Source organism: Natator depressus, chromosome 15 (assembly GCF_965152275.1).
Source record: "Natator depressus isolate rNatDep1 chromosome 15, rNatDep2.hap1, whole genome shotgun sequence".
Taxonomy (NCBI): Eukaryota; Metazoa; Chordata; order Testudines; family Cheloniidae; genus Natator; species Natator depressus.
Window position 1 is genome coordinate 5,785,937 of NC_134248.1, and position 22,725 is coordinate 5,808,661.

General features: G+C 50.1%; 1 protein-coding gene across 1 annotated transcript in view; it reads left to right on the plus strand.

The window, feature by feature from the left end:
- SCARF2 (scavenger receptor class F member 2) overlaps positions 1–22,725 on the plus strand; it is a 97,055-nt gene that overhangs the window by 11,971 nt on the left and 62,359 nt on the right. Inside the window, exons 2-6 of the mRNA XM_074972319.1 lie at positions 5,953–6,011; positions 9,953–10,054; positions 13,974–14,493; positions 14,722–14,940; positions 16,969–17,097. Of these exons, the coding sequence (XP_074828420.1) occupies positions 5,953–6,011; positions 9,953–10,054; positions 13,974–14,493; positions 14,722–14,940; positions 16,969–17,097 (1,029 nt within the window). The remainder of the gene's footprint in view (positions 1–5,952; positions 6,012–9,952; positions 10,055–13,973; positions 14,494–14,721; positions 14,941–16,968; positions 17,098–22,725) is intronic.

Below are 22,725 nucleotides of genomic sequence, written 5' to 3' on the forward strand. Positions count from 1 at the left end.
GATCCTGAAAAGGAAGAAGAGCCAGAAACTCCATGAAGTCCATTCAATTCTTCACTATTGCTGTTAATTTTTAGATTCTACAGTGATGGGTGGTAGAACCCTACGGGAGTTAATAAATGATTGTGACTGCTTAGTTAGAGAGGAGATGAATAAGAGGGCACATATTAGGGGTATATGAAATAATGAAAGACCTTGAGATAGTAAATCCAGACAAAGGGATGTCCAATGAAATTGAAAGGCAACAAATTTAACACTGACAAGGAAATACTCTCTTACACCGAGCATTATTGACCATTGGAACTCACCACCACAAGATGCTGCTAAGGCCAAGAGCTGAGCAGGAATCAAAAGCAGATTAACATTAATATTGGTAGTGCAAACATCCACTGAGTTCCCCTATGGCCAGTATTGCTCACTAGGGGTTTACTGCCCTTTCCTCTAAAGCAGCTGATACTGGTGTCTGTCAGAGACAGGCCACTGGGCTAGACGGAACACTGTCTGATCCAGTCTGGCAATGTGTTCCTGTGTGCCACTGTCCTGCCTATCCCACAATTAACTCCTCCAGCAGCAATGGAGGCTTGAATATGTGCCTCGAATTCTGCTGCACATGGTGCTTTGACAATTGGAGCAGGAGTGAAGCTGGCACAGGTCACATCAGATTCCTGCTGCTACTGTGGAGATGCTGGCACCAAGGAGTCGAATCCAATAAGTAAAGTCCATGCAACGTTAATGATGAGCTATAAAGAACTGATGCTAGTCTGGAGTTGGTTTATTCTTCACTGCCTTTGCCTTGTATGAGGTGTAAACTGCTACAGATCTAGCCCAGAAGGGGTCTTTGAGCTGCATTAAAACAAGCTGCCCAGGTCCTGATGTTTTGCTGTGAGCTGCAGAACTTCCTCTGCTGGCCATGAGGGATTCAGTGTTTGCTGGAGCTCATTCCAGGCCCTGCACTGGTGTGCTGGGGGGGGGGGGGGGTCCTGTGGTTTAGTTGCTGCATTTGAAAGAGACAGACTTAGAACTGACTTGACATTTTCCTCTCAAAATATTTTTAACTGAAAAAAATGAAAACAGTTTTTTGTTTCTTCATTTTGATAAAAATGTTCAGTTTTTGGTAAAATTTTGGGGGTTTGGAAACTGAAAATATTTTCTGTTGAAAAAATGAAAAATGATTCATGGAGAATTTAGAAAAAAATGCATTTAATAAGTATTTCCTTTGAGAAAAAATTTCAGACCCGCTCTAGAGAGGCTCCTGGTGCCACTAGAGACTGTGCTTCTTCCCACCTCCAAACTAGGGCAAAGGGGGAAGAGGGGAGACAGACACTTCCCAGTTGGCTTTAAATCATCACAGCAATATATTTCTGTTCTGTATTTGGGGGCTTCTCTCGGACACTTAAGGTCTGACCTTCCCCTCCCCTGTACGCAGCTGTGCATGAAAAAAGTGTTGCATCCAACATGGGGGAACTCTATATTAGACCTTGTCTTGACGGATAAAGAGGAATTGATCACAGAACTAAAAACTAACGGCAGCTTAGATAGAAGTGATAATGACTTCAGCACATTTTTAATGTGCAAACAGAATAAAGTCCAGATCAATGATGTATGCTTTAAAAAGGCCTATTTCACAAAGCTGAAAACAATTATAAGCCAGATCATCAGGGAGGAAGAATTTAATCAGAAAAACGTGAATGATATTTGGGAATTGTTTACGATCACTTGATTAGATGCCCAAGAGCCACAATTGAGGAAGAAGGCCATATTGGTTAAAAATGGCCTGGTTAGGATGGGGAGTGAAGGCAGGTGTGTGTGTGTGTGTGTGTGTGTGTGTGTAAACAAATGGAAGAATGGAAAAGCTGAGAGTAATGAATATAGATCAGAAGCTAGGAATTGTAAAAAATTTGATAACGGAGGCAAAGGGACACACAGAGAAATTATGGCCAACAGAGTTAAGGATGATAAGAAGGAATTTTTAAAGTATATTAGGAACAAAAAGGATCCTGAAAATGATATTGGTCCATTACTAGATGGAAATGGCAGAATCATCAATAAAAAGCAGAAAAGGCAGAAGTGTCCATTAAATATTTCCGTTCTGTATTTGGGGAAAACACAGATGATGTAATCCTACCATATGGTAACACTCTTTCTGGTCCACAGATGTCTCAGGAGTATGGGGATGACCTCCTGAGGTCCCTTCCAACCCTGATATTCTATGAACTACTAAAATTAAACTTTTCAGATCAGTAGGTCCAGTTAACTTGCATCCAAGAGTTTTAAAACAGCTGGCTGAGGAGCTCGCTCAACCATTAATTTTGATTTTCACTAAGTCTGGAAGCACCAGGGAAGTTCCAGAAGACTGGAAGAAAGCTCAGTTGTGCCATTGTTTAAAAAGGTCACAGGATGACCCAAGTATTATAGGCCTGTTGGTCTGATGTTGATCCCATGATAAGATAATGGAGGGAGTGTTGCAGGACTCAATTAAAGATTTCAAGGAGGGTAATATAATTAATGCCAATCAACATGGCTTTATAGAAAATATATCTTGTCACACTGTCTTGGTATCTCTTTTTAATGAGATTACAAGTTGGTTGATAAAGGTAATCGTGTAGACGTAATGTACTTAGACTTCTGTAAGACATTTGACTTGGTACCACATGACATTTTGATTAAAAAAACTAGAAAGATATAAAATAAGCATAGCACACATTAAATTGATTAAACTCAGGCTAATTGACAGGTCTCAAAATGTAATTGTAAATGGGGAATTGTCATCAGATGGGTATGTTTCTAGTGCGGTCCCGCAGCAATCGATTCTTGGCCCTATGCTATTTAACATTTTTATTAATGACCTAGAAGTAGACAACATAATTACTGATTAAGTTTGCAAATGACACAAAAATTGGGGTAAAAAATGAAGAGGACAGGTCACTGATACAGAGCAGTCTGGGTCACTTGGTCAGCTAGGTACAAGCAAACAATATGCATTTTAATATGCCTACATGTAACTGTATACATCTAGGAACTAAGAACATAGGCTGTACTTACAGGTTGGGGGACTTTATCCTGGGAAGCAGTGACTCTGAAAAAGATTTGGGGCTCATGGCAGATAATCAGCTGATCATGAGCTCCCAGTGTGACGCTGTGACCAAACAGGCTAATGTAATACTGGCATGCGTAAACAAGGAAATCTCCAGGATGAGTGGAGAGGTTATTTTGCCACTGTATTTGGCACTGATGCAACCACTGCTGGAATACTGTGTTCAGTTCTGGTGTCCACAGTTTAAGAAGGAGGTTGAAAAATTGGAGAGGGTTTAGAGAAGAGTCACGAGAATGAGTAAAGGATTAGAAAACCTGCCTTATAGTGACAGACTCAAGGAGCTCAATCTGTTTAGTTTAACAAAGAGAAGGTTAAGGGGTGACTTGATCACTGTCTATAAGTACCTATATGGGGAACAAATATTTAATAATGGGTTCTTCAACCTAGCAGAGCAAGGTATAACACGAGCCAATATTAGGAAGCTAAAGCTAAACAAATTCAGACTGGAAAGAAAGTGTACATTTTTAACAGTGAGAGTAATTAACCACTGGAAAAATTCACCAAGGGTCGTGGTGGATTCTCCGTCATTGATGATTTCCAACTGTGTCTCTTTCACACACACGCACAGTATATGAGAGCTGTGACAAGGCAGCCAAATGTGTGTCACAGGAGAGGTCTTGGACATGGTCTGCAGAACAGAACTTTGCCTGAGAGAGCAACAGATGAGTAACTGCCCTGTGTGTCTCAGAAAGGGAAGCTCCGGCTACTCCAGTCTAGTGCTTAGAAGAGCAGCTGGGCTGCTTTGAAATGGCCTGGTTTGTTCAGCTTCTAGATGCCAAGTTTGGTTAGGGAGGCTGCTCCCTTGTAGCTGCTTGCAGCTCCCACGTGCCCTTGAAGACTTGTACAGAGGCTAGAAGCAGTGAGAGGTCAATGCTCCCGGGGCAGTTTCTGTAACAACAAGTGGAAGCTGCAAGTGACGTTTGGGCCACAGCAGGAGATGAGTTTAGTCCAGTCTCATCTTGGTAACGAAGGCCTGGGTCACTGTCTCATGGTCTAACAGAAAATGACTGATCCCTCTCACTATGTATGGACTCAGAGGGAATGTCTACATTGCAGTAAAACACCCACGGCTGGCACTGGTCAGCTGACTTGGGCTTGCAGAGCTCGGCCTGTGGGGCTATCAAGTTGCAGTGAACACATTTGGGCTCAGGCTGGATCCCAGACTCTGAGACTCTGCAAGGTGGGGAGGGTCTCAGAGCCTGGGCTCCAGCCCGAGCCCCGACCTCTATGCTGCAAATTTATAGCTCCACAGGCCAAGGCCTGTGAGCACATGTCAGCTGGCATGAGCCAGCTGCAAGTGTGTTCTTGTAGTGTAGACATACCCAGAGTGCTCTCTCCACTGCAGCTGGTCTCTACCATGGCTCTAGCTTCAGACCTGTATGACAGACAGCAGGGAGGGATGTTTGACTGACTGGAGCTGGTCAAGAAATAGAAGGATTGTATGGATCTGGGCCAGGTGAAGACATTTTGGCTCCATGTATTCCACAAAGCTCCAATTTTTCATTTTTTTGCAATTTTTTATAGAAAAATTGTATTTCATTTTCAAAAGGGGGGATGCTGAAAACAAGATGTTTTTGGCTAACTCAGTCACTTGCTTTCTAAACAATCAAAACAGGCCATGCAGAAAAATGGAAAAGCACCCCCCATTTCACTGGGCGAGGCATCAGGTGGCATTTCTTCCGAAGTTTCCATTGAATATTTTTCAAAATGGAGATTTTTGAAGAAATGAAACCGTCGTTGTAACTCCATTTTCAAATCGGAAATGTGGATGACAAAGATTTCCTGTGAAGAATGTGGACCCTCTGTTGCTGGTATCCTCTCCAGCTCTTCCCGCTTCTTCCCCCAACCTAGCATCACTTCAGGCTTGTCTGGATTGGCCATTTGCAAGCTCACACACCAGCAAGCCCCTATCTTATGCCGACACATGATGGTTAGTTCCGCTGCACCAGCTGGGGCAGATGAGACCGAGATATGGGTGTGAGTGGTGGTAGCATATTGAAAGCATCATCCCTTGCTTATCCTCCGACCACCCGCGTACGATACATCTACACTGCAAAGAAAAACTCTGTGGAACAAGTCGCAGAGCCCAGGTCAACTGATGCGAGGGAGGGTGTGGAAGCTCCTTTCCTGGAGGTTTTAAAAGGAGGCTGGATAGCCATCTGTCTTAGATGGTTTAGACCCAACAAATCCTGCATCTTGGCAGGAGGTTAGACTAGATGACTCTTGCGGTCCCTTCTAACCCTAGGGTTCTATGACACAGGCTCACGGGGCTTGTGCTGTGGGGCTAAAATTAGCAGTGTGGCCATTCCCGCTTGGGCTGGAGCCTGGCGTCTGGAGCCTGGGATCTGAAATCTGGGGAGGGTCTCAGAGCCTGGGCCCCAGCTCAAGCGGGAATGTGTCCACACTGCTCTTTTTAGCCCCATAAGGTGAGCCCGCGTCAATTGACTCAGGGTCTGAGACTTCCTGCAGCTGCATTCTTTTGTTTGGTTTGCATTGTAGCTGTCAGCACCCTGCACTGGACAGCCCTTGAGGAAAAGGAGAATTGCCCCAAAGTATTCTCCAAAGGGTGGGGGGAGCGGAGCAGCCCACGAGTGAGTGCCCCAGCCCCGGTGTCAGCCAGGACTTGCAGTCACTGGCTGCAGATATTTGCCTTCCTCTCAAACAGGCCTGCCCGCTGGGTTTTAAAGTGGAGCCCTGGGTCTTCCTGACTCACTTCAAGTCCTTGGGGTGGGGTGGCTCTCTCAGAGCTATGGCCCAACACGCAGGAGAGCGAGCTCTCTCCAGAGGAAGGGGAAGCCTTTGGCAGAGGGACCGAGGTACGTGAGAATTGTAACCGGACCTTTGTGTTTTCCTTTGTGCAGCTTCTCTGGATCTCTGTGCTGCCCAGGATGGAGGCAACAAGGAGACGAGTGTTTGATAGGTAAGCACCAGCATCCCTTCTTTAGACACTGCTTTTTCCTCCTTCCTCAGAGCCACCTCTCCTCCCGTCCCTGAAGGGCTTTCCCAGCCCCCTTGTATCTGAGTTCGGCTCCCCCAGAGCCTGCCTTGCTCAGAGCTCTGTGACCAGGGGGTTCCTTTGGGAGGGTCCTGCCTTTCCTTCCTTGGTCAAAGCTGGCCCTGGGGGCGAGGCAGGGACCAGCAGCGAAACAGTGGATGTCTGCAGGACAGTGGGCATATCCCCAAACTTCTGTTCACTTGGTAAAGTGGCATTGCAGCCGGTGGACTGGAGCTGGGCTCCCCTCAGAAAGTTAGTCACGTCCCTTCCCAGCACGGTGCCAGCTACCTCCAGGAGACAGCAAAGTGCAGACGTCAGTTCCACAAGCAGTGTCTGGCTTCCCCCGCGAGAGGGGGTCCCGAGCATTAGTTCCTGCCCTTCCACCCAGATTTCGGGTCTCCTCGCTGTTACTGCTGACAGCCGTTTACATCCACCATAAAGCCTTGTGAAGCTGAGCAAAGAGAGCCATGTACACTCAGGGGAAGAAGACCACGCAGTTTGTCCTGCATGAATCATTTTGCAGTCTTCCTCATTTTGGGTCCTTGTCACACACTAGGTTCCTCATTTGGGCCTTGGCTGGAGAATGAAACTCAGCTTCTGGGTTGGTCACTTACTCTCTATGCTGGGGTTGAGGGGTACTTTGGGGGCAGCCATTTCTGCCCCTCAGACGCCTCTCACGACTCTGTATTGGCCTGTGTTTGGATAGTCATGGGAGTAGATTGATGGGTTTCAGAGTGTACTGCCCAGCCCCCTTGAAGAGATGATGTAACTACCAGAGGCCTCATCTCTGAGGGAGGGAAGAGAAAGAGAAGTGAAGGAGGGGGTACGGAGACGGGGGCTGGAAAGAAAAGGGAGGCTGCATGTATGGAACATGAAGAGCTTCAGTGAACGTTGCTACAGCTCCAGTGCCAGACGTTCGGCCTGAGCGTGTCTGCAGTGAGTGGAAGAAGCAAGTGATGGGGATTTGGGGCTCTGTTGTGGACACTCACTGAAGTCCCCAGTGGAAGGGAAGGTCGTAACTTAAGGCACGTCCTAGATATGGCAGGATAATAGTGCGTATTCCACAGCATGCTCTTCATTTCTGCAAGGAGAGCTCTGGCCGGGGCTGCTCCAGGGTAGGGTCATCTGAAGGTACTGTTACAATCAATTGGTTATTGTCAGTGGTTCAAAGCTCCCCTGGGGGCTGAAGCTCAGCTTTCAGTGCCTCTGTCTCTAGAGGGCTTTGTTGAGTTCAGTTCTGCAAGAGTGAGTGTTTTGGGACTGAGCATTCTTGGACCCTGGATTCCCAGAGCGCAGCTGTGAAACTTTGGGAGGCTATTTTTGGATTCCTGTAAAACTTCCCGCAGTTCCAGCTGGCCCAGTATCCCTGACTTCCTGTTGTGTGGTATTGCTCTGCGCTGCTCAGCGGCTGCGTGTTCGTGCTGGAGGAAAGGCTTCCTGCCTATGTGTGTTCTGTGCACGGCCTCGCTCGAATGCAACATTCAGTCTGAGCATGTATCACATAAGTCCAGGGAATTCAGAGGTTACGGTTCCCGCAGGAAAATTAAGTGAGCCCCTTTGCATCTCCTGCATATACGAAGGTAACAATATAACAAACCAATACCTCAAGGTTTGCATTTAACACTAATTATGATACTTTGCACGTGTTTAGTGCCTTTTATCTGACACTCTCAAAATGCTTCATGAGGTGGGGGATAAATTAACCTCTTAGCATCTCCATCTGGAAGCCTCTCTCAAGGTCTCACAGCAGTCGGGGTCAATCAGGAAGGCAATCCAGGTTTCCTCAGCCCCAGGCCTCTTCTCACCACTAGACTCCAAGCCTCCCTCAGTCTGGTTTGTCTAATCTAGTTGTCTCTTTGAGGGCCTTCAGCATCCATCACCATAGCATCTGGGAGCTTCCCAGGTAAGATGGACTGTATGGAGTCTCCTGCTCTTCTCCCTTCCCTGGGTGAGGAGGCTCTTCTGGTGACTGGCAGCACTTTACCTACAGCTCTCGTGGGCTTCGGCTGGGGCTTGTGAGCTGCGATGTGCACAGCTGTTGATCATGGGTGCAGATGCGGTCGCTAAGGTAGCTGGAACCTGGCCTTTTGCTGGCTTTACAGATCAGGACCGAGGCTGTGGACTGGGAACCAGTGGAAGAAACTGAGTACAAGGGAGATGTGCTCACGGGCCCAGCAGCCTGGCCCATTGAGGGGCTGCTACCCTGTGTTCAGGCTGCAGCTCTTGCATTTCATCCACGCTCAGCTCAGTGCACAGCTTGCAGCAGTAATGCAGCCTGGAGGTGACCACCGCACGGATCCATGCGGAAGGGAGGACGGAGGTGCCTCGCAAAGGCACACCTGGACTAGAGAGCACCATGGAGTCATGCTGGCCCTTTCTGTGAGTGCGGGTCAGCTGCTCCCGGATCAGTGAGGTTCCACCCATGGGATGCTGGTGGGGGAGGCGAGGCTCCAGCCATGCCACCTTGGGAGAACAGGAGCCAGGAACAGCATCGAGCACTGGGCAGGATACCTGTGCTGCCCCCAGCCGGAGCTCTCCCCAGCCTCGGGTAGCCCTGGGCAGTGCCACTGCCTCCTTGTAGTGGGGCAGCCAACACGCTGCTGCTGGCTGCAAGGACAGAGGAGGAGCTTCCCCTAGAGCAGAAGGGTCAGAGCCAGCTCAGGCAGGGAGCTGTCTCCAGCAGAGGATATGGAGAGCCTTTCGCTGAACCTTGCTGGCTTTGCTGGACCCAAGTGGCTGAGGAGAGGTGTCTGACCCATGCCCTGCCCCCTGTGCCAGGCCCCAGCCGAATCCATGTGGTGTGCTGTGGCCGGGGCGATGGAAGCTCCATGAGATGTGATGCCTCCTGGAGGTCAGCGCCTGTGACAGAGGAGGCAGGCACCCTTTTCCTCCTCGCCCTGTGATGCTCCCAGGGGAGCTTGGCCGAGTCATCTGGCTCCATGCTGGCAGGCACTGCCTTAGCTGTGTTGGCCAGAGGCTGCCTGGCACTCCCAAGGCCTGGAGACTGGCATCCCCTCATCCCCTGAAGATGGCCGGCTGATGCTGCTTTTGACTACTGTGTTCATTTAGGTTTGTAACAGGATTGACCCTAGCTGCCATGTTCTATCCAGGGTTTTGCAGGAGACTTCCGTCCTTCCCCTCTTGCAGCACCCTTGGCCTGTCACTCGCCCAGAGCCAGTGCAGGGCCTCCCTGTCAGCGAGGCATCTCCCCCTCCACTCCCCAGGCAGAGCTCCTGCCAGATCCCAGAGTGTCATGGCACCCGCTTTTGCCAGCCAAACCCTTGCTGTGGGGTTTAGTGTGGCACCCAGAGTCCTGTGAGACTGCTGTTGCCCAACTCCAGGGCAAGAAGAGGCTAAGGGAAGCAGCCCCCTTCTCTTAGACCAGCACTGCACCGAGGGTGACCAGATAGCAAGTGTGAATAATCGGGATGGGGTGGGCGGGTCATAGATGCCTATATAAGAAAAAGCCCCAAATATCGGGACTGTTCCTATAAAATTGAGACATCTGGTCACCCTGACCACACCAGACTGGACTCTTGCCTTCTCCCACCCAAGATCCCACATCAAGATCCCTTGATCTTCCACCCAAAGCACCTTATCAGGTGTTCGCGGAGCACCGAGGCACCAGTTGCTCTTCTGCCGCTGCCTCCTGGCTCCATCCAGGATGCCACCTCCACCCGGTGACATGCACTGGTGCCACTGGTTTCCCAAGGGTTGCTGGGGAGGAGAGTGGTGGTGCTGCCTACTGCCTACTCTCCCAGACTGCTGGAGAACTTCCTCCCTTCCCTTCTCTAGCAGGGAGTGCTCACCCCTGGCTTTGCCTTTCCCTGCCCTGTCACTGTATGTCTCTCCCTTTCTCTTGGCAGCCGTGTGCGAGGGGAATTTCACCTGCAAGGAGAACGAGGTGTGTGTGAGACCCAGTGAGTGCCGCTGCCGCCATGGATACTTCGGGGCCAACTGTGACACCAGTGAGTATCGGGCGTCTGTTGGAGCTGGGCATCAGCAGCTCTGACCTCTGTCCTGGCACCATCCCATAGCGGAGTGACACAGCCCCGCCTAGCTTGGGTTAGTGCATAAGCAGTAAAGTCAGTGAGTGCAAAAGCTGTGCTCTGGCAGTATTGGTGATAAAAGCAGACAGGGAGTGCAGGGTTAACTCGCCCCCCTGCACACGCCCTCTGAGTGTTTGAGGTGATATTGGCCCTTTTGCATGTTGTGCTCTTTCGTTTAGAAATTGCACTTGGGATAGATGCCTGCTGACCCCTTTGCTTGGGAGTTGCCCAGGCTTGGGCATTACAGGCTGCAAATTGTTCTGTTTGCTCCTTGGCTGGAAGCTGACATTTTCTAGCTGGATTGCATCTTCTAAAGAGAAGCATGGAGCAGGGCAGCCTCTGTGCACTCTGGGAGCCCACACTGGATCCTACAAGGGCCATACTGGTGAATGGGTGACAGCACGCTGCTCCAGCTGCTTACTTATACATGCTTCACCAAGTTACAAACACGAGGCTGGAGCCTCCAGGGAGTCAGACAGGGCAAGTTCTGGGTCTGAGTGCCCAGGAGTGATCACCCCTACAAACTCATTCCTGGAGTTGTGGGCGAAAGGGGTGGCAGGGCTAGATGTAGCAGTTGGACAAACTTCCCCCTTTCAAAATTCTTGTTCCCGCTCCAGCAGGGCCACTTCATAGAATCATAGAATATCAGGTGTTGGAAGGGACCTCAGGAGGTCATCTAGTCCAACCCCCTGCTCAAAGCAGGACCGATCCCCAACTAAATCATTGCAGCCAGGGCTTTGTCAAGCCTGACCTTAAAAACTTCTAGGGAAGGAGATTCCACCACCTCCCTAGGTAACGCATTCCAGTGTTTCACCACCCTCATAGTGAAAAAGTTTTTCCTAATATCCAACCTAAATCTCCCCCACTGCAACTTGGGACCATTACTCCTTGTTCTGTCATTTGCTACCACTGAGAATAGTCTAGAGCCATCCTCTTTGGAACCCCCTTTCAGGTAATTGAAAGCAGCTATCAAATCCCCCCTCATTCTTCTCTTCTGAAGACTAAACATCCCCAGTTCCCTCAGCCTCTCCTCCTAAGTCATGTGTTCCAGTCCCCTAATCATTTTTGTTGCCCTCCACTGGACTTTTTCCAATTTTTCCACATCCTTCTTGTAGTGTGGGGCCCAAAACTGGACACAGTACTCCAGATGAGGCCTCACCAATGTCAAATAGAGGGGAATGATCACGTCCCTCGATCTGCTGGCAATGCCCCTACTTATACATCCCAAAATGCCATTGGCCTTCTTGGCAACAAGGGCACACTGTTGACTCATATCCAACTTCTCGTCCACTGTAACCCCTAGGTCCTTTTCTGCAGAACTGCTGCCGAGCCATTCGGTCCCTAGTCTGTAGCGGTGCATGGGATTCTTCCGTCCTAAGTGCAGGACTCTGCACTTGTCCTTGTTGAACCTCTTCAGATTTCCTTTGGCCCAATCCTCCAATTTGTCTAGGTCCCTCTGTATCCTATCCCTGCCCTCCAGCGTATCTACCTCTCCTCCCAGTTTAGTGTCATCTGCAAACTTGCTGAGGGTGCAATCCACACCATCCTCCAGATCATTTATGAAGATATTGAACAAAACCGGCCCCAGGACCGACCCCTGGGGCACTTCCCAAGGTGCAGGCTCACCACAGTGTTTTGCAAATCTTCAGAACTGTATTTTTCCCAAACCAATCTGTTTGACACTTCGCACAGCAGGCTAACCTCCTCTAGTCGCCCTAGCTTCGTGGCAGCGAAGCACTGAGAACAGAACGCAAATCACCCAAACTCTCTTTGAAACTGACAGCGCTCTCTAAGTGAATGACAGAGCCGCAGCAAAGTATTCCTCGCAGGCAGAAGTGATGCAGGCTTTCCCCCAAATTCCCTGCCCCCCATCTCCTTCAGGCTGGCACCAGGAATGGAAAATTTCAAACCACAAGGGGGATTTCTGGGAAAGCAAACCTAGACGTTCTGCTGGCTGCTGAATAACGACAAGCTTCTCTCTTTCCTTGTCCGTACCCCGGATAGAGCACAAGAGGGAGGCATTAGCTGACCCTCTTGGCCCCCCACAGCCTCTTGGGGTCCTCGTTTCATTTACCTGCTGCCAGGGCTTAGCAAAGAGCAAGGCCTCACGCCCTGCAGTGAGATGCCCGGCACTTCTAGGGAAATGGTTGGGGCCGAAACATTTTTGTTCGTTTCGTGTGGCCAGGAAAGTGACGCTGACTAATGGGCCCGTCTTCCTCCACAGAACAGCTTCTGCTGGATTAGCAGTCAGTCTGTTCATGCCACTAACTTAAATAGGCTTTGATTCCTCCTTACTCCGGTTATCCCTGTGGAGCCAGCCCAGCCCAGGCCAGAGAAGAGGCAGCTGGAGTCTGTTCTGGCTTACGCATCATCAGTAGCATTGTTAACTGTGTTTGGATCGCATGGGCTAAAGTCTGCTCCCATTAAGGGTACAGCAATTAAACATCTGCGGCTGGCCCGGGTCAGTTGACTTGGGCTTGCGGGGGTCAGGCTGTGGGGCTGTAATATTGCTGTGTAGACATTCAGGCTTGGGCTGGAACCTCGCAAGGTGGAGGGGTCCCAGAGCCCGGCATTTATAAAGAGCCTAGAGGGGCCAGTCACTGCAGGGTTCATTTATTGCTTCCTGGGGGAGAGGAGGAGTTGTGTGTGAATCAGAACCCTGAACCAGTGGAAAAGTCCACGTGTCTCATAACCAGCCTATGCTGACTCGTTCCTGGTGATGGCCCCAGTGCTTAATCTGTGCCAGGGCTTGGCAGTTCAGAGCCTCGGCACCTCTGGGCTCACCACATCAGTTATGAAAGTAAAAAAATTACTTGAGTCTCGGCACCTCTTTCATTACAAATTAAGCACTGGCCGGCTCCTGTAGCTAAGGAATGGTGAACGCACCAGATCTCTCTCCCTGAGCCTGCCCGGATTCTGCTGCCTCCTTGTCTAGGCAGGAGGCCTCCTCCTCACCCATGGGCAGCTGGGGATCAGACTCTGTGTCAGTCATAGGGAAAGGTGTGTTTGATTGATTGACCAGAGATTGCTTTTGTTATGAAGCTACATGTGCAGGATGAAGCAGCTAAGGATAAGGACAGAAGTCATGCAACAGAACAAACACGTTCACCTAAATAGTAACAAACTTCTACCAAGGAGAAGAGGCACTTTGCAGTGGGAAAGCCAGGAGAAGAGGGGAGTGAGAGGCCTGTCCTGAGCTCAGCCAGACGGCTCTTGCAATTGTTGCCTCTGGAAGCTGCATCAGGGCTGGCTCCCAGCCCCTTTCCCTGGGACCTGCCCAGGCCTGTGTGTTACAGGGTGCTTTTAGGGGGTTCTGCTGAAAATTGCTTGGCTTTCTCTTTGGTTAGAAGCTGACATTGTTTCCAAATGGAGACAGCTAGAGATGCTGGCATGGCTACTGCGTTCTTGTCTCCCTGGCCCCCTCATCTCGGAATCGCATGTTCAGTGGCAGCAGGAGCGGCAGCACTGCCAGTGGGTGCTATAGACTCCTGTGGGACCTGCTGGGTCGCTTCACCTGCCGGGGCAGATCAATGTGCAGACACAGAGCCTGTGTGAGATGTGCTGGGGAAATGTGCCTGTGAATGATGCTTGGCTGCTGTTGCTGACTGCGTGCAAGTGCCCTGCACTGCTCTTGGCGCAGAACCAGGGCTATACAGACCCACAGTCAGCAGATGAGTGTGCTGGGCAGGGCTCCTTTAAACTTGGGTTTGGAGCTGCAGTCCTCTAAGGAGCTGCAGCTGGAACGTAAGCTGACAGGATGATGGTAGGAGGGGCCTGGTGACCGACCAAGGGACTTGGTGGCTGCTTAGTAAGTGCTGGTGTGTTGCTTGTTTTGCAGAATGTCCCCGCCAGTTCTGGGGTCCAGACTGCAAGGAAATGTGCAGCTGCCACCCCAATGGCCAGTGTGAGGATGTCACGGGCCACTGCACATGCAACCCCAATCGCTGGGGGCCCAAGTGTGAGAACGCCTGTCTCTGCAAGCATGGCAAATGTGACCAGAAGACGGGCAAGTGCACCTGTGAGCCCAACTGGTGGGGTCCCCAGTGCTCCAGCTCGTGTTACTGCAGTCTCAACTCCCAGTGCGACCAGCAGACGGGGACATGCATCTGCCAGCCCGGCTGGTGGGGCCGGGGCTGCAACAACCAGTGCGTCTGCAACAACTCGCCATGCGAGCAGTTCACTGGGCGCTGCCAGTGCCGGGAGCGAATGTTTGGCCCGCGCTGCGACCGCTACTGTCAGTGCTACAAGGGGAAATGTAACCAGGTGGATGGTACCTGCACCTGTGAGCCGGGATATCGGGGCAAGTACTGCCGGGAGCCCTGCCCAGCGGGCTTCTACGGACAAGGCTGCAGGAGGCGGTAAGTGTGCAGGGCCTTGGGCAGGTTCAGGACCCCATGCTGCACTGGGCCCTGCCCGCCCGGTGTTCTTGCAAGTTGAAGACAGTCCCTGTTTCATCTGTCTTGTGCAGTCACTGCTTGGTCCAACAGCCGAGTCCTGCCCATGATGGGGCGGGAGGGAGGGGTGAGCGTGGGGGTATTCAAATGATTGCTCACGTTCTGGGTTGTGCTCCCTGTTGGCATCTGTAGGTGTGGGCAGTGCAAAGGGCTGCAGCCCTGCACCATCGCGGACGGCCGCTGCCTGGCATGTGAAGCTGGCTGGAATGGCACCAAGTGTGATCAGGCCTGCTTGTCCGGCTTCTACGGAGACGGCTGCGAGAAAATCTGCCCCCTGTGCAAAGATGGCCACACCTGCAACCACATCAATGGCAAGTGCTCGCACTGCAATCCCGGCTGGATTGGAGACAGGTGAGTGGAGGCTGGGAGGCTGCTTTGTGAGGAACCAGGCTGCAAGCTCCTGTGCTTTTCCATTGGCCAAAGCAACTAAGGCTATGCAGGACATTTGTGGCACTACCTGCATTAGACCCATGGTCCCCTGACTCCTATCCTTTGCCACTAGACAATGCTCCCTTCCTCTGAACACCATTTAAAGCCTTCTTCTGGGATTGGCACTCCCCTCCTTCTGGGGCATCAAACATGCTGGCGCTTTGCATAGCGCTTGGTCAACATGCCCCAGTCTTGCCACGGAGCCACCCTGCTGGAAGCTCTGGCCAGTCACAGACTGACATTGTCCTGGCCAGTCAGAGCATTCTGGCCCCAGTCTGCTTCCTCTAAGGTCAGGAAGTGCAAAATGCTTCCCCCAGTCCCTGAAAGCCACCAACCTCACCAGTCTGCACCCTGCTCCCGGGTGTGAGCTGGTGGGACGCAGCACCCAAGGGAGAAGCATCTCGCGCTGTGGGAGCACACGGTACAGGATGCAGCATCTGAGCCCAGTACAATGGAAACACATCACAAAAACCAAACCTGTTGCCCACCGGGTGTTCCTCATTCACTGGGGCCTGGCCTAATCCAGCCTGCAGGAAACAGAGCCATAGCGCCTCTGACGGACCAAGAGAGAGAATGGCAGCCCCCTCCTCCATGCCCAGAAGCTGCCTGCAGAGGACAGAGCTGTGGCCTCTTGCCATGCATTGCAGAGGTGAGCATGCATGTGGTGAGCTCTGCCCAGCCCTGGTGGCTCTGGCTACTCCAGGGCACTGCTCACCCCAGGGACCCCTGCTCTGTCAAGTCACTCCCTGCCCCCCCCCCACTGAAATGTGCCCAGTGCTTGCTGCTCCGCTGGAGCAGGCGGCCCGTGCGGCCAGCTCCCTGGGGATGCTCAGACGGACCCTTTCTTTCCACTCCATGTTGTCGGCTCTGGAATTCACTGGGGGTTTGTAAGCCCAGCAAATGGGACAAGCGTTAGCAGGAAGACAAGCCGTGTTTTGCTGGGCTGTTGTCTAACCAGATGGGTCACTGTCTCATCAGGTTGGCAGGATATCCTGTCCCACCTCTAATCCAGGCAGAAAGTGCCATCCAAGCAGCTCCTGCTCTGTGTTCTCTCCAGAGGAATTTATGGCTGGGCCTGGGCTCCAGCTAGAAGCCAGTCTCAGAGCAGAGCATGGGCAGTGGCCGGTGGGGACGTCCTGGGGTGCTGGTCTCAGAGCATAGTGTGGGCAGTGGTTGGGGGGATGTCCCTGGGGGCCGGTCTCAGAGCAGAGCATGGGCAGGGAATGGTGGGGAGAGGTATCTCAGGCAGATCATGGTTAGTGAGGTGAAGAGAAGGAGAGTGTCCCAGGATGGTGCCGAAGGCTCTACCGACTCCTGTCTGTGCTGTGTGGTCTCGGGAGGTGCCGCCCTGCTGCAATCACAGCTTCACCTACCAGATAGGCCGTAATCCAGTAGCAAGAGTGCCAGGCCAGCACTAAAGCTGCCTCCCCCAGTGCCTACGGGTCCCACCAGCAATCATGACACCTGCACTCGCGATCTGGAGCTCTCAGAGCATTTGCGGTGGCCCTGTGGTTTGAATCCCAGCTAGGGCCTCACACGGGCAGCACTGTGAGCTGGGGTTGACGTAGGCTGCTGCTTTCCCAGGAGGCCTAGAAAGAGCCCAATGTGCTGAGAGAGGCAGCAGAATCTTTCTTTTGCTTCCTACATACCTCACAAACATTGTGAGCAATACGTGACTGAGCCCAGCACTCCCTTCACGGAGCTAAGGGTCAATTGGCTGAGGTGGAAAATGGCCTGGCAGCTCCCAGCAGCTAAACCCAGTCCTTCTGTATTGGGGACAGGGAGGGACCACGCAAGGGCAGTGGCTTTGCAGCACTCAAATGCATTTGTCTGGAGAGTCCAGCAGCTGCACCAGGCTGCCTGACCCTGCCAGCGTGGCTATGCCAGCTCCCAGGGCATTGTCTCCTCTGGTGCCCACCCTGTAACCTGCTCCTCTTGGCGCTTTCCTAGGTGTGAAACCAAGTGTCGCAACGGGACATATGGCGAGAATTGTGCCTTTGTGTGCAGTGACTGCTTCAACGGGGAGTGCCACTTTGAGACGGGCAGATGCCTCTGCCGGGCAGGCTCTCACGGCACCTAGTAAGTGACTCTTGCGTCTTGCACTCTGTGTGGCTGGTGTGCTGGGTGTGTGGGCTGCTCCGGCCACTGCAGACCTGTCTGGATAAACACACATGGATTTGGGCACATGGGTGGGGCTGTCTCTGACATCCCCAGGAGAGGAGGCTGTGGGGAAGAGCCCAGAGGAGTATGACAGTGACCGGTGCTTAATTTGTAATGAAAGAGGTGCCAGGGCTCAAGCCATTTACTTTCGTAACTGACGTGGCAAACCCAGAGGTGCCGGGTCTATGAACTGCCAAGTCCAGCGGTGCCGGGGCTCAGCCTTAGCAAGCCCTGGCACAAATTAAGCCTTGACGGTGTCCCCTAAATACTCCCTTTGAAGCCTGCAGAATACACTGTGTGTGGAGGAGGGTGCCTTTTGATTGGAAGCACAACTCCCTCCAGGGGGAGCTAATTGATTACTGGTTTCAGAGTAACAGCCGTGTTAGTCTGTATTCGCAAAAAGAAAAGGAGTACTTGTGGCACCTTAGAGACTAACCAATTTATTTGAGCATGAGCTTTCGTGAGCTACAGAATGCATCCGATGAAGTGAGCTGTAGCTCACGAAAGCTTATGCTCAAATAAATGGGTTAGTCTCTAAGGTGCCACAAGTCCTCCTTTTCTTTTTAATTGATTACTGTTCGTTTTGTACTAGCTGGGGTAGCAGGTGAGGGGGGCTTTGCATGTGTCAGAACAAATGAACCCGCAGTGTATCAGTGTAAAGTTATTCTTATTTCTTCATTCCTGGCTTCCATCTGCTTGAACCCCATCAATGAATTATCCTGGGCCTGTTTCCTATTTTCAGTTGCAGACAGAGCACTATACTTTTCCGTTTTCACAAACCACCCTTTCCAGGCTGCCCGGTGTTCATCTAGATACTCAAGCAGAATTTGCTGTAGAATATACCTGGATTTTATGTGATATTTTCTTTTTGTTGTTACACTGGTTTTCACTGTGAGATCCTTGACTTTAGCAAAGCTTTTGGCATGGTCTCCCACAGTATTCTTGCCAGCAAGTTAAAGTAGTATGGGCTGGATGAATGGACTATAAGGTGGATAGAAAATTGGCTAGATTGTCAGGCTCAACGGGTAGTGATCAATGGCTCCATGTCTAGTTGGCAGCCGGTATCCAGTGGAGTGCCCCAAGGGTCGGTCCTCGAGCCGGTTTTGTTCAATATCTTCATAAATGATCTGGAGGATGGTGTGGATTGCACCCTCAGCAAGTTTGCAGATGACACTAAACTGGGAGGAGAGGTAGATATGCTGGAGGGTAGGGATAGGATACAGAGGGACCTAGACAAATGAGAGGATTGGGCCAAAAGAAATCTGATGAGGTTCAACAAGGACAAGTGCAGAGTCCTGCACTTAGGACGGAAGAATCCCCCACCGCTACAGACTAGGGACCGAATGGCTCGGCAGCAGTTCTGCAGAAAAGGACCTAGGGGTTACAGTGGATGAGAAGCTGGATATGAGTCAACAGTGTGCCCTTGTTGCCAAGAAGGCCAATGGCATTTTGGGATGTATACGTAGGGGCATTGCCAGCAGATCGAGGGACGTGATCGTTCCCCTCTATTTGACATTGCTGAGGCCTCATCTGGAGTACTGTATCCAGTTTTGGGCCCCACGCTACAAGAAGGATTTGAAAAAATTGGAAAAAGTCCAGCGGAGGGCAACAAAAATGATTAGGGGACTGGAACACATGACTTAGGAGGACAGGCTGAGGGAAGTGGGATTCTTTAGTTTGCGGAAGAGAAGAATAAGGGGAGATTTGATAACTGCTTTCAACTACCCGAAAGGGGGTTCCAAAGAGGATGGATCTAGACTGTTCTGAGTGGTAGCAGATGACAGAACAAGGAGTAATGGTCTCAAGTTGCAGTGGGGGAGGTTTAGGTTGAATATTAGGAAAAACGTTTTCACTAGGAGGGTGGTGAAGCACTGGAATGGGTTACCTATGGAGGTGGTGGAATCTCCTTCCTTAGAGGTTTTTAAGATCAGGCTTGACAAAGCCCTGGCTGGGATGATTTAGTTGGGGATTGGTCCTGCTTTGAGCAGGGGGTTAGACTAGATGACCTCCTGAGGTCCCTTCCAATCCTGATATTCTATGATTCTGTGAAAGAACCCCTTCTTCTTACTTTTTATGTCCTTTGCAGGTGTAGCTCATTTTGTGTCTTTGTCTTTCTGATTTTGTCCCTCCATACTTGTGCTGTTCTTTTCCTCCTTTGCAATTCATCCATGGTTCCAGTTTTTCTAGGATTCCTTTTAGATTTTCAGGTTATTAAAGAGCTCCTGATGAAGCCATATTGACCTCTTACTATTCTTCCTATCCTTCCTTTGTATTGGGATAGTTTGCAGTTCTGCCTTTAGTATTGTCTCCTTGAGAAACCGCCAGCTCTCCCGAACTTCTTTATCCCATAGATTCTCTTCCTATTGGACCTTACCTACCAGTTCTCTGAGTTTGTTAATTGGCTTTTTTGAAGTCCGTTGTTCTTATTCTGCTGCTCTCACTCCTTCCTTTCCTTAGAATCACCTTCATGTTTGCAACCAATTCCTCTCTGTTGGTCAGAATCAAGTGTAAAATGGCTGTCCCCCTCTTTACATCCTCCACTTTCTGAGACAAAAAATTGTCCCCAATGCATTCCAAGCACTTACTGGAAATGTTGTGTTTTGCCATGTTACTTTTCCAATGGATGTCTGGGTAGTTAAAGTTCACCATTACTACCAGGTTCTTGTGTTTTGGATATTGTTATTTGTTCTAGAAATGCCTCATCCACCTCCTCTTCCAGATTTGGGGGTCTAGAGCAGACCCTTCCCATGACATCACCCCAGTTTTTCCCCGCTTTTATCTTTACCCAGATACTTTCAACTGGTCTTCCTCCCACCTCCTTCTGGACCTCAGAACATATGTATATATTCTTGACATATAATGCAGTACTACCCCCCTTTTTCCTTGCCTATCCTTCTTGAAGAAGTTATACCCCTCTATACCAATATCCTAATTATGAGATTTATCCTACCACGTCTTTGTGACACCAGTTATGTGATAATTAGCTTATGTACCTATATGTCTAGTTCTTCCTGTTATCCCCCATACTACTTGCATTTTTGTATAGCAGAAATATACGATGTTGAGAAGTTTCCCCCACTGATTTTCCTCTTGATGTTCCTGTGAGCCTCTTGTAATTTTCCATGTCCCCTCCCCGCTGCCCGAACATTTAGCTCTCTCTTTTGTCACCTGCCCCCTTTGAAAGTAATTTACAACACACCTCAGTAGGTTGGCAAGTCTGTGTGTGAAGATGCTCTTCCCCTTTTTGGTCTGGGGAATGATTAAACAATTAGAAAACCTGCCTTATAGTGATAGACTCAAGGAGCTCAATCTATTTAGCTTAACAAAGAGAAGGTTAAGGGGTGACTTGACCACAGTCTATAATTAACTGCATGGGGAACAAATATTTACTAATGGGCTCTTCAATCCAGCAGCTAAAGGTCTAACACAATCCAATGGCTGGAAACTGAAGCTAGACAAATTCAGACTGGAAATAAGGCATATATTTTAACCCATTGGAACAATTTACCAAGGTCGTGGTAGAGTCTCCATTACTGACGATTTTTAAATCAAGACTGGATGTTTTTCTAAAAGATCTGCTCTAAGTAGGCTGACCAGATAGCAAGTGTGAAAAATTGGGATGGGGGTGGAGGGTAATAGGAAAAAGCCCCAAATATCAGACCTGTCAGGACATCTGGTCACCCTTGCTCTAGGCCTTATTGTGGGGACATTCTCTGGCCTGTATTATACAGGAGGTCAGACTAGACGACCACAATGGGTGCCTTGGAATCTATGCCAGGAGAGCCAGTGCTGACTTTGCTTTAGATTGGAGCAAGTCCAACCCGGGTGGAACCTAAAATTCAAAAATTTGGAGGTAATTTTTTTTTCAATTTTTTTTAAAGGGGTGGGTTTGTTTTTACTTATTTGAAATTTGATACTCAAAAAAGTAATCTGAAATTTCCAGTTTTGAAATATTTATTTTGAGGGTTTTGTTTACCCTCCAACCCCATGCCACCATTGTGCACATACTGTCTCTCCCTTTTTCCCCCTCCGCTTTTCCTTTTCTTTGCCTTCCTTTTTTCCATTTTCCCACTGGAAAAGGGGGCAAAAGGGAGAAACAACAAACTGAGAAACCAAAAGAGTCCTGAAAAGGTTCTCTCCTTCCCTGCTAAAACTGGCCCAGGAAGTGCTTTCCATTCAGTCTAGCTGCGTGAATGACTTGTGTGTCTTGTGTTCACCCCCTCGAGTGAGTTCTGTTGTGGAGTGCAACTCTATCGCTCAGGCTGCTGTCTGCCCAGTAAGCAAAAAACTGGGGCAAGGTTAGAATTTCACGCTTTTCCTAGAGATTTTGTTTTTCACAGCAAATGATCATTCTCATATGTAAGATGAGTGTTGTGACCATTTGTCTTGCTTACTGAGCTCACTGCATCTCCAGCAGCACCTGTAGTGAAATCACTTGTTTGTTTCAACTCTTCATTTTCCAGAATCCCCTTCAGTGATTGATGGAACTGGTAATTTGAGGGAAATTTGCTGTCTGACTAATCACAGTCTGCTTCACCACTGTGCTTTGCTTCCTCAAAACCACACAGCTGTGATTAACTCTGGACAGCCAGGTCCCCAATGCTAAGTGCCTCTTGTTGGCCTTTATTAAACAGAGTTGTTTGTGTATGTGTCTCCCTCCAAGGGTCTTATCAGTCAGATTGGGAGATTTACTACTAAACTGAGAAATAGCAGCCAGGATAGAAACAATCTCTCCTTATCATCACGGCAGCTGCCAGAGATCAGGGGCAAAAGCTGATGAACTGCCTCCAACCCCAGTGGAGGTTTGTGGGCCATTGTCTCCTCCTGAAGTAGGGGATGGGGCTGGTGGGAAGTTGCTGAAGGCCTGGCACAGATCAGTGGGCGCACATGCACGCACACCTATGCTGCAGCTTCGCAATTCTGATTCTCTTGACGTCTGAGATGTGTGGTCCGGTCTTGGGGCTGGGGCTAAGACGCTCATGGCTTCCCAGATGTCCTGCTGGGGCCTGCATTCCCTTGTGTCCTGTGGAAACTGTGCTAGCAGTGGGAGAGAGCTGTGCTTACGCTTCCAAGAAGGGCTTTGATGGCTTCCTTAGGGAGCTGGAAAACATCTCTGTGATTGGCCGACTGAGTCCAGCAGGGGGCGCTGGAGCATCCCTTTTACAAATTGCACCATGTGGTTCCAACCCTGGCTGCGGAAGGTCAAGGCCAGAGTCACGTGTCTGACGCATGGCTCCTGGCAGGGAGGGCTTTGCGGGGTGCCAGATGTTTGCTGACTCAGCGGTGCTGTCCGGCCTTTTGCTGCTGCTTCTTTTTTCAGTGGAAGGAAAGGGGAAAGCAGTGGTGTTTTTGTGCCAGTGCCCCCTGCAGTGTCACCCATCCCTAGGGTCCAGGCCCCAAAATCATGAGATTGGCTTAAAAATCAGATGATTTTAAAACATGGTTTTGGTTTGTTTATTGTCTTCTGGTCTTAAGCCTGGAGGATTCACATTTCCTAGCTTTCTTCCTGACCCCCAAATACTAGAAGTGTGCTTTCTGTAAGTGGAA